Source organism: Ruditapes philippinarum, unplaced genomic scaffold, assembly GCF_026571515.1.
Source record: "Ruditapes philippinarum isolate M1 unplaced genomic scaffold, ASM2657151v2 ctg2402_1_1_1_1, whole genome shotgun sequence".
Taxonomy (NCBI): domain Eukaryota; kingdom Metazoa; phylum Mollusca; class Bivalvia; order Venerida; family Veneridae; genus Ruditapes; species Ruditapes philippinarum.
This window is the reverse complement of record NW_026851700.1, coordinates 255,507-268,190: the sequence shown is the minus strand read 5'-3', so window position 1 is coordinate 268,190 and position 12,684 is coordinate 255,507. Positions and strand designations below refer to the sequence as shown.

Sequence of the window (12,684 nt, the reverse complement as noted above, 5' to 3'; positions counted from 1 at the left end):
GAAGAAAATCTTTCAATTAGTGTAGGACTTACAGAGCGGACACAACATATTGTGTAATATTTGATTGTTTGGTATTTGGTCTTCAATTGTGACCTTGACCTTCAGCTGACACATAGGCAACATGGGTTCTGCACATCCCCTTGTTGAGGTGAACATTTGAGCCAAGTTTGAAGTAAATCTTTCAAAAAGTGTAGGAGTTACAGAGTGGACACGACATACTATCTAATATTTGATTGTTTGATATTTGACCTTCAATTGTGACCTTGACCTTGAGCTGACACATGGGCAACATAGGTTCTGCACATCCCCTTGATAAGGTGAACATTTGAGCCAAGTTTGAATTAAATCTTTCAATAAGTGTAGGAGTTACAGAGCGGACACGACATACTGTCTAATATTTGATTGTGTTTGATATTTGACCTTCAATTGTGACCTTGACCTTGAGCTGACACATGGGCAACATGGGTTCTGCACATCCTCTTGTTGAGGTGAACATTTGAGCCAAGTTTGAAGAAAATCCTTCAATTGGTATAGGAGTTATAGAGCGGACACTAAAATGGAGACGGACCGACGGACCGACCGACGCGACAAAGCGAATCCATTATAGCCCCCCCCACATTTTGTGGTGGGGGTATAATAATCTTGCAGTTTGTCAGATAAACATCTCAACATGTTAACATATTAAACTAGCTAGTTTTGTCCGTGATATCACATTTGTTTAACATTTACTTTATAAATACTACTCTTGTATACAATTATTTTTATATAAATGTACATTCCAATAATTCCTAGAATATCATGTGATAGTTAGCTGTTACTTCTAACAGCCAGACAAGGATACAAAAAGAAATTCCTGACTCTGACAAAATGGAACAAATAAGATTAAAATGCACGATATTAACCTGTTTTAAAAGATCATCTTTTTCAGCATTTTCCTCGTCTGTAAGTAACTCAGCTTCATCAATCTTGGCTTGCTCTTCTCGTCTTACCCTTTCAGCATCATGACCTAATTCTGGATTCTTAGGCACCTAATCAACGTATAAATAGGTATATAAAATCAGTATTTGTCATTCCAGTATAGCTAGAATTTTTATTCAGGTAACTAAGACACTAGTGAGAGTATAAATATATGCTACATATAATGCGATAGTTAATTCTGGTCTCTGTATTCTTTTATGTCAGACAATGAAGGTAAAATATTTAATCTGCACTCTGAACTAGAACTAAATGGGACATATCTTTTCACAGGGAAACTGACAGCCATTTCATATGATGTCACATGGGAGTTTTTTTATCACAAATTTTATAAAATCTGGAAAAAACTATTATTATACCCCCATTGATATAGTAATGTATAACTCACCAAAATATTTCAACTACTTCTATAAATGTTTGAAAATTTTTTTTTTTAATGTAACCTTATCAAGGATAAGAACAGAAAGTTTAAAATTAATAATATAAATACTAATAATTACATTGTCTTCAAACAAAAAAGTTTTCAAAGACATAGATTTTTTTTTGAAAACATCTGAAGGGATAATAAAATCATTTGAACAAAAATATAAATGTTCATGTCCAATAGAGCACAAACATATCAGTTGAAAACATAGAAAATTTGATAATATTCATAGAAGATGACAAAAAATATATATTACCCGATAGCCTATACTTTTCCTGTAAAAATAAATTTCTTTGTCTAAAATTTCAAACAGTCTTGGTGGGAAGAACTGGAAATCTTGAACATTTGGTTGTTTAGGAGGTCTTGGAGCCTGTAAGATAAATCATGAGCATAAATATACAAGAGGTTGTATACAGGTAAAGCATTCCTTCTTACACATAATCTAGTAACTGATATTGATAATGTATAAATGCAGCAATGTATATTTAACCCGTGATTAATGCGCATAATTCTTCACAATAACCTTCACAACTAATAATAGCTATAATAATACATTTGTACTTTAATCAACTTAAAAACCACTAACAATATAAAACTGTTACAAGTATCAATCTTTCAAGAATGAGATATCTTATCCAGACCTGGGGTAATCATTAATCATTCATTTTTAATCGATAACATGATTACCTCAAATCATCATGTAATTGATTACCTTGCCCAAAATTGATTATAATAGTTATTATTAGTCAATTACAGCTTAAATTCAGCCAGTAATTCTGATTACAATTTGATTGACATTCATTGCTATCAGATTTAACAGGAAACTATTTAAATTCAAATGATACCTTTATTTCACATGATACAGTTTAACCTTTTTTTACGGTTATACATTGAATGTAATCAGTTATCAACCAATTATTCTCTTAAAGTAATTGTAATTTAATTGATTACAGAGGCAAGTCTGAGTAATCAATCATAATCAATTACAAAAAAAATCTGAAAGTAATCATATTCAAATCAATTTCTGATCAATGCAATCATCCCCAGGTCTGATCTTATATGATCTATGAGTATGTTACCTTTGGAGCTTTGGGTTCATTGACTCTAAGGGCCTCTCTGAAGTAAGCATCAACAGCATAGTTAGCTTTTCTCTCACGTTTGGGAGGTTCGATCCAGTTCATACCAATCTTCTGTTTCTCCCTGTAGTCCTCTCCTTCAAACTTGTAAACTGACCCGCGTTGTTCTGTTGTATCAAACGACAAACCCTGTAAACTACCCTCACCCAGCTTGTCCAGTTTGCCTTTAATTTCTTCAGTCTAAATCAAAAATATATTTATGTAGCGTTTAAAGAAAGAAATACTACATGCAACAGCATTTTGCCTCATACAAGATTTTTTAGGTATATCGGTTGTTGCTTTAATGGTTCAACAGAAGAAATGCAAAAGAACTGAAACCTTGAACACAATCAAAGATCTAAACAACTACTAAAACAAGATCTACATCAATAGCTATTTGGTTAAAAAAGGTTAACTTGAAAAAACACATACTCTTGGTGATTTTAAACTTTTACATTTTCATTGAAATACAAACAGCTCTTGTAAAGATATTGATTACAATCTTGAATTAGTTTACTGCGAATTCACTTATATTCGTGGGCATGAAAGTTCGTGGTTTTATCAAAACGGGCATTTTCGTGGGTTCTTAAATTCGTGGATTTTCGTTTTCTTGTAAAAAAAAATTCAGAAATCTAATGCAAAGTAATCTTAATCGCCGAACAATTTTACTTACAACATGTACATATCTTTACTTGTCACACAGCGGTTGTCAATACATTTAATCCTTGCCTCTGGGCATAACTCTAATACAGCACAGTTACTGCCGATAATTGACTGCAATTAACACATTTATGCGACATGATATGCACCTCCATTGGACACACTGCCCCTGTAATTCGCTGATGTAAACATCGCATAATTTATACGACACCTGGCACGTTTTAACCAGCGAGATTAAAAGTTTACACTTAACATATTTGACAGTAAGTAACTACACGCAACGTCATAGCGACTGTGTAAATTTACATGCATATAAATTATTCTCGGTAAGTAAAACGAGTATATGTGGATCTTGTAAAAGTCGGTGGCGTCTTTAATGTTTGCGGAATAGCATTCGCACAAATACTGATTAAAATTCATATTAACTGGAGCATTTAAAAACAACAAAAGAAAGAACAATAAATCTGTTTTAGCGATCGTATTTTTTTTATAGTTTTGTGTACTTACGACATTAATATCAAAGACTTTTTTTAATTAATAAGAGCAAACTGACAATTTTTATTAGCGCTAATTATTGCACTGCCTGGGTTCCAATATTTACTCGATTATGTCTAGTATTCTTGTTAACACAATCAAGTCCTAGTAGACTACAACGATCAAGTATGTATATGCGACATTTATGACGGTAAAATTGAGGACATATAATCGAGTTTTCTTTTAAGTTTCTTAAATATTGCAAACGGATTTGATTTGTCACTAACCTGGTTATCTGTCTGTACTTTCATCCATTTCATGAAATATCGGCCGGAAAAGAGCCGACGCATGTTTGTAATATATAGAACAGAGACAGGGTAAGAAGTATTTGTTGGGATAAAAGTTCCTCGGATCTTAAATTCGTGGATTGACCTACCCACGAAAACCACGAAAATTCGTGCCCCACGAATAATAATGATTTTACAGTATTAGTTTGGAATAATTATGTTGTATTGAATAAGAAAGAGTAACCATTTATACAACTTGCTAGTGTATAAAATACCAAAGTTCATTCACCTTACTATGTATTCATCAGGGGTGTTTCACAGTGAAAAATTATATGTGTCTTGTACAGTTAAGTACTTACTTTCTTCTCTCCCTTGGTAAGTATTTCATCAATGTTAGCATCAGTAATTTCGCTGTCTTTAGATGCAAATACATGACTAGCTCCATGTCTAATCATATTCAACACTTCATCTTTACCTAACTTTGTTGCTGCAGCATCTACCAGACGCCCTGTAAAAATAAATCAAATGATTATAGGCCAGGAAATAACCAACAAATTTTAACACAAAATGTTTCAATAGGACAGGGATGCCCTAACATTCCATTGTTTTGTCAGTCAACAGTTAGACAGTACAACACATCAAGACAGTTTGTTTGATTGGGTTTTAAGTCACACTGACACAGTATAGGTCATTTAGCGACGTCCAGCTTTACTGGTGAAGGAAGACTTCAGATGCCCTTCCGTGCATTATTTCAGGCACGAACGGGCACCTGAGTAGAACCACCGACCTTCCATAAGCTAGCTGGATAGCTTCCTTACATGAAAGAATCCGAAGTCCCTGTCGGGACTGAAACATCAAGACATAGGCCAGACAGTATGATGGATTGACAAGGGCAAATCTATATGTCCTCCTTAAACAGCACGCCTCCAGATTAATGTTTATTTTCATGAAAATTTTGGAAATGAAATTAAATGTATATTATTGTATAGTAACCAAAAGGAATCATTTCACCCATTATCAATGGCACTTACAACCCATGTTTATTACAAAAAGAGGTCAAAATATGCAAAAAAAAATGCCCTTACTGCGTTAGTAACGCAGTAGAAATATAGTTACACATAACGAAAGAAATCACCATTAATCACTCAAAACATGTAAATTATTACTTTAATCTTTCTACTTTGCACATTTTTCACAAGTTTGATTTATTGAAATATTTTCGCTCATCTGGACGTATGCTGCATAAAAAAAACAAGAAACAAAGCCATTGTATGATATAAACAGTATTTGCCAGTAAGACAGCACACTGGATTCTTATAAAGTATTTGATGGCACAATATATAATGCCCAAATAAAATAAGAATTTTTGCAAAAGAGAATAATTCAGTCAAATTTATACTAAATAATGGGGCTAAGTTGTTGACCAACAATTATAATCCTTAAGACAAACTTATGTGTAAGTAACTTCTGTGATTAAAAGTATTTGCAGGTAAAACAAATGCAAAGACAGACATTGACACATTGGCAGTGTTTCTGCCAGCTCTGATTTTCTGAGGGTCTTTTATGACCCCCTGTATGATATTTTAGGGGTCATTTCAAATTCATAAGGGTCATGCCAATAAATTTAACAAAAATGTAAAAAAAAAACCAGGTAACACTTTATAAGTTTTATTTACAATATTTTGTATATTTTTCGTGAAGAAATTGGTCAATCTCTGCTATTTTGGATTATTTGTCATCCAATAATAACGCTGTATTTCTTAAAAATTATGTGTGTTAATTTTCATAGAAGAAAGAAAGTCGATACTATATTGAAATTCGTTCATATTCGCCTTCTATTTTTTCATAGTGCTTCATAGTACCGCCTAGTGACGTAATCAAGGGCCAAATTAAAAGCTTGACACTAAATATTTAGTGTTCATCCTTAGCTGTTTTACAGAAATTAGAAACATTCTCCTGTCGCTATCGCTCCCTTCGAAGTTTCTAATTTCTGTAGAACAGCACAGATGAACACTAACATATACGCAGACTGCATTTTCCAGCAGACAGTTATTCGTTTGCAGAATATGACGACAACAAAATAAATAATTTTGTTCTGGGCGCTTTCAATATATGCAGTAACGTATAAATGCAAGCGTTTATTAACTAGTTTGAAATTGGCTAAATGCCGGACCACGGACCCGGTAAATTTCATTTCTCATTAAAATTATAGTGGAGCCCACGGTAAACATTCCGTACATTTTTATACTGAATTGACGGTTTATAGTCTGTATATCTGACTTGTGTTGAAATCAGCGACGGTGAAATTCTTGCGTCACAAGAATACGCACTAACTAAATTTCATTGCGTCATGGCTGAAAATAGTGCGCCAAAAACGCAAAAACGCGCTCTGGCAGAAACACTGCATTGGTGAACAGGATAGGCCTAACATTCTTCCATAAGTAGCTAAACAATTCAAAATAGTATAGAGAAACAGTAAATATTTATATCATTATTATGTATAACATAAGAGAGAAATTGTGGTAAAAATATTATATTTGAAATGTATTACTTTTGTTCATTTAGTGATGGTAAAAAATGGCTCTTTGTGAAGACAACTACTGAGAATCATATTTTATGGATATATAGTTAGTTACCTTGCTGTATAACAATATTATCTAGACGTAATTTCATTTCAGCCTTCTCCACAATTCTCTCCTCAACAGTGTTCTCTGTGATAAATCTAAACACACGCACCTGTTTCTTCTGTCCTATACGATGAGCACGATCCTAAAACATAATATACATAATTTATAGATCTGAAATATTCTAGAACAGTTGATCCTTAACATAACATATATTTACATACCATATACATATTCCAACAGTTCAAATCTGTCAATGTTGATTAATATTTCAAACTATTCTTTTCAGTAAATCTATACCTTTATAAAGCAGATATAGAAATCACTGCGAATTACAAATTGGGTATTTCATAACCTTGACATAATTCAATTTTTATGTTATGAATTGTTTCGAGATCTTATCATTCACTAGAAAATACATCTTTTTGATCAGCTATATCCTTTCTTATTGATTTTTTCATAATATTCTAAAGTAAACAATGTGTTATCATGATGAAAAGTTACTCCAGAATGTATCAACATTTTACTCAACATTTTCAGCTTCAAATATGGTTAAAAAAGGTTACAAAATCAACTTTTCAGCTTCAAATATGCTTACAAAGGTTACAAAATCAACTGTCATAAACACCCTTTCAAAAATAATGATAACGTATTAAGTATAAAATTGGGACTTGAATACACTTCTTCAGCATAAAAATATCAATGAGAACATACAGAACAAAACAGAAGTAAATCAACATTTTCTGAAGCTTTATAATTTATCATGAGCCTGAACTATACATACAGAGATTAGATAAAACATGATACAAACAATGAAAAGTTTTTTTCTCTCACCTGGGCTTGTAGATCCACCTGTGGGTTCCAGTCCGAGTCATAAAGAATGACAACATCTGCTGTAGCAAGGTTAATACCGAGACCTCCGGCACGTGTACTCAACATGAATATAAACTTTTTACTGTCTGGGGCATTGTAATCGTCTATAGATATCTGGAAAGAGAGATTATTTGTATTGTCAAAAACCTGGTTTGCATGAATATGTCAATTTAAGAAGACATCAACATATCAAATATGAGGGTCTATGAAAAACAGTAATATAGATCAACAAGGCAAAGGCAACGTTTACAGGACGCAGGACCTTGTCTGAAATTCTCAGAAAAAACTGACTTTACTTCACTTCAGTGTTGTTATATTTTTCTGGTCCTTCGGGATCATTGATTCCAGCACTTTTAAGTGTTGAGAATTGAGTACCGCTCAAGCCAGTGCTAGGGGGCGTGAGGGATGTTGCACGTATTCATTATCCCTCATGTACAGATTCAATCAAACAGAGTCTGCAATTCTCTTGTAATTTTGTTGTGATTAATGCTTCCGAGGGATCACTTTGTTTCCAGATTTTTTCACATGACATAAAAACATAGAATGATCCAGAGGGCTCCATGCATCAATTGATTATAAACAGATGGACTATCCGAAGTTAAGCCAGCAAACTTGATTTATTTTGAAATGATTTATATCAATATCTTGTATAACATTTACTAAATAGATGTCTGATTTATATCAATATCTTGTATAACATTTACTTAATAAATGACTGTCTTCAATTATTATACTGTGCAAGTGGTTAAGTTAGCGATGTGGAAATATTGGCGAATTTTGCGAAATGACGAAAATCGCTAGAATTTCCGCTAGCATAAATATCAATCAATATGTCATTAAGTTTTACCCTTGCACGATTCCCTAATATTTCCAAACCTGTAATGTCTGGAATTTTAAAATCACTAACTTTTCGACACAGGGAAATATCCACTTATGCAGTACTACATAAATTATAATTTCAATAATACAAATGACATACTGAAACCGTCATTGGAGAGTAGATAGGATATTTCTATGAGTTTATACTTATCAAAGTTTTACCTGTCTCTCTGAATGTGGCGTAGATCCATCAAGTCGACAATATTGGTAATTCCTCCAGAAACAATAATCTTCCAGGATATCTAATACTCTAGTCATCTGACTGAATATAAGAACTCGTGAACCTGATGATATATAAATAATTATTATACTATATTATTACTTTAATAATAATATCTGACGTGTTGCCGTTCAGAATATCCGTCACAAGGGGACCTGCCCATGTTCCTGAAGGACGGATATTCCGATTCGAACCGCAAAAATGTCAGATATTTTTTCTTGCAAATTCAACCATATTCAATTATATTTCGAAATCCTTTACCTTGATAAAACAATTTTCAATGGAAATTTATGTCATTACATCCATTACATTACTTTTTTCTTACAACAGTGTATGAAATTAAAACTTCATTCATAACGGCAAAATAACGTCATCCTAAGGATGACATTGTATAGCATGCAACTCAATTTCAGATTTTCAAATTCTCAGATTTTCTTAACCGTTGGACTTTCACCGTTGAATAAAACTCATAAAATACCTTCTGACTGGAGTCTTGGGAGAAGTTTATCCAAGATAACCAATTTACCACAGTTATCAACTAAATGCTTGTCTGTAGTGTATGGTGGTCCTAAAATAAATAATATATATGTATAACCTTACATAATGTAAACATCTTAGAAATGCTTGTATAATATGAAGTCTACATTTTCTAGAACTTATCCAGTTTTTCCTTACATTCATCAAAAATAAAATTAAATCATCTTTAAATCTTAATCACAATCAAAATAAATGTAAATGGATTGCAAACCAATGTTTTTAGCTCAAAATGACTGAACAAAATAATTTTGCAGTAGATATGACACACATACTAATCCTTTAAAGCTATCATTAAATCAAATGTTTGTAAGAACAACAAATTGTGTGACATAATTAACATAAGAGGGATTTTTCTAAAATTTTGTGACGAGACGAACCAATAATAATGTTGGATATTAGGAAAATTAAAACAAACATACCAAAGAAATGTTTAGTCATACTATATTGGTATTGTAATATTAATATACCTCTATAGAAACATTTTATTTAAAAGGCTATAAAGCTATATCTTATGGAATATTGTTGTAAAATTTATCAACAGTAAAATAATATTGGTTCAATTATTATATGGTGGATTCCCAAAAAAGTTGTAACATAGAATGTCTCTGTTTTTTTAACACACATGAATAATGTATATAAACAGGATAAATGTTCCGGAACAAAATATTATTTGCTATATTGAGTAGCGTTTTATTTGCTTAGCATGCATCATTTGCTTTAAAGGCAATTATCTACCATATTTATTTCATACAAGCATTTTGGAAGTAATCTTTTTTAAATTCAAACCATAATTATTGTAGCAGATATATAGCTTTATACACTTTAAGGACATACCTGGTTCAGCTCCATCAAACAGATAGGGATGATTACAACATTTCCTCAGCTGCATGAGAATGTTGAGTAATCTCACCTTCTCTGATTTACCAGCACCATTCACTACATCTATATCCTTCATTAAAATCTTTGTATACCTGATGACATCAATATATCATATATAAGAAAAAAATATATCTAAGAATTGATTAACAAGTACAGGGTTTTCATTTCTATATGAGGCAACAGATGAGCCAACGAAAACATCCACTTTGGCCAGGGGTCAAGGATGATATTTTAATCTGCAGGCTGAAAATACAACCAATTTTAACAACATTTCAACTGATTATATGGATCGCCAATCTGTTTATAATGAAAACCCTGCAAGAACAGTAACTGGAAATGGAAATAAAATAAATTTTGATATCAAGCATCACTATTTTTCAATTCAACAATTCTTACCGAGGTTTTAATGGATACATTTATCAAGTAAATAAAGGAAACATTATAAAGTATCAGGATTTAAATATTCACCTCTTGCCGCCAGCAGGTAGTGAGAATAACTGACCTTTGCCACTAATATACACTAATACTAGACTTAAATATACATCATTTTCAATACATGAATTTTGACAAGCTAAAGCCTTAAAGAATAAAATAGTTCTTACCATTCTCTCTGCATTTTACTAAGACCAACAAAGATTTTTGTTTCCTTTTTTGGTAGTAATCTTTTCTCTACTTCCGACTTCAAACGTCTCAGTAAAAATGGTCTCAATACCTATCATGATAACATAGCAAAAATAAAATTATTTTTATATTTTTGGTTGGGTTTTACGCTGCTTTATGTCATACCAACACAGTAGGTCATATGGCCAATTTGGAGTTTTACTGTTGGAGGAAGACGTCAAGTGCCCTATCCCAAAAGGGACACCTGAGTAGAACTGCACTCGAGTTATCTACTTTGACTCAGTCTAAGCCATAAAGGTCATGTTTGTTCTTGCTGTTATTAATAAACATGTATGATGTATAACCTATTCCTCCCTGCAATAATACAAATACTGTTAGACAACAAAGCCAGTATGAAATTATCTCAATAATAATATATTTTAAGATATAGAGCTATGTTTGTATGACACATGTATATAAAATAATTATACTTACACCATGTAATCTCTCCACAAGCTCCTTGTTCATCTCGGATGCATTAAACCAGGAATCAAAGTCCTACAATCATATTATTAGAGTATTGAAACAACATTATAACACAAGTAGGGAAAAAATCACACATCAAGTACTATTTGAGACTATAGATTAGGAAATAAGATGCTAAAATGCCTAGATGTTACATAAATGCACATTTCAGAGTATAAATTAAACTTAACACAAGGTCAGCATATTTTTTTTCCCCTTCCATGACCATTATCTTTTAACAGCTTTAGAAAAGAAAGACAACTCTTACAGGTTTATTCTTTCATTTATTTTCATTTAAAGTCTAGGTTATTTGTGATAATCTCCCTTTAGATAGAAAGTAGACTATATTAAAGTAACACTTTGTAAAATAAGCATTTTGTATATAAAAGAAATACAAACATCAGCAGAATTGAACACATCTGGTAGGAGGAAGTTAAGCAAGGCCCACAACTCATGTAGATTATTCTGTAGTGGAGTACCAGTCAGTAGTAGTCTATTAGCTGTCTTAAACTCTCGTACTATCTCAGATAACTGTAAACAAACCACAAACAATGAGCTATATAATATATAATATACCATAATAAACTAAACATTACAACAGAGTAGGTTTCCAGGTAAATATCTGAATAACTTTCCATGGATACAGTCTTAACTGATGGAACTACATACTGTGCTTAAAGATCCTACATGTTGTAATTATCGTTGTTATCACACTTTTATGAAATTTTATATATGTATATAACTATTCATCTAAAACAATTTTCAAACATCCAAGAATATGTTTAATATGTACTGCAAATATATAAATGCATTTTATATAACAATTAAAATATATATGCATTCATTTCCTATTGAAACATTTGGCTTAGACTTTATAGAAAATAAATTTCTATTTACCTCCCTTTATTTACATTAATGTAATATCTTTACAAATAATGCTTTTGGAACTTACAATATTGATAAATCTTCAGCATCATATCATTGATATAAACCCATAAAAATTGAGTTACAGGATCTTTAACTGACATACAGAATACAAAGATATACAAACATGTATATAGTTTGACTATGCATTATAAAAGAAACACTTTGATCCATTTATTTAAATAAGCTAAAAATGTAAGAAAGAAATTCAAAAACAAAATTAGTTATACAATTACTTTATTTTTCCATAATCAAGTTAGAAAAGAACGAAATATAACATTTTCATTTAGGTAGATCAAGACAAACCTTTGACTTTTCATTTTTGATTCTATGGGCTTCATCAATGACCATGTATCTCCAGTTAAACTTTTTAAAGACAGATTTCTCCTTGATTATCATTTCGTATGATGTTATACACACATCCCATTCCCCAGGCATCATTATATCTCGGATAATTTCGGCCTGAAAATTGAAATATACACACACATTTATATGCTGTTTTTCTGTAACTGAAAAAAAAATTTCTTGTTAAAATATAATTATAAAACAATAATGAAATGATAAAAGAATATTGTTACCATTAAGTTGCTTTTTGTATTCAGTTTAATAACAGTTTATGTTAATGAATAACGAATGTTATGTCATTCTTTGATAAGTTTTAAAACAAATTTATTTTAAGAAGTCATTT

The 12,684-nt window shown here is 31.6% G+C and overlaps 1 protein-coding gene across 1 annotated transcript in view; it reads right to left on the bottom strand.

Annotated features, from left to right (window-relative positions):
- The window catches only part of LOC132737434 (SWI/SNF-related matrix-associated actin-dependent regulator of chromatin subfamily A member 5-like), a 29,704-nt gene that overhangs the window by 6,129 nt on the left and 10,891 nt on the right, over positions 1-12,684 (bottom strand). Inside the window, exons 9-21 of the mRNA XM_060724724.1 lie at positions 12,303-12,458; positions 11,472-11,603; positions 11,043-11,105; positions 10,550-10,659; positions 9,903-10,039; positions 9,010-9,099; positions 8,474-8,595; positions 7,394-7,546; positions 6,572-6,704; positions 4,295-4,443; positions 2,479-2,715; positions 1,656-1,769; positions 903-1,028 (exon numbers count right to left, since the gene is read on the bottom strand). Coding sequence (XP_060580707.1) covers positions 903-1,028; positions 1,656-1,769; positions 2,479-2,715; positions 4,295-4,443; positions 6,572-6,704; positions 7,394-7,546; positions 8,474-8,595; positions 9,010-9,099; positions 9,903-10,039; positions 10,550-10,659; positions 11,043-11,105; positions 11,472-11,603; positions 12,303-12,458 — 1,722 coding nt within the window. The remainder of the gene's footprint in view (positions 1-902; positions 1,029-1,655; positions 1,770-2,478; positions 2,716-4,294; positions 4,444-6,571; positions 6,705-7,393; positions 7,547-8,473; positions 8,596-9,009; positions 9,100-9,902; positions 10,040-10,549; positions 10,660-11,042; positions 11,106-11,471; positions 11,604-12,302; positions 12,459-12,684) is intronic.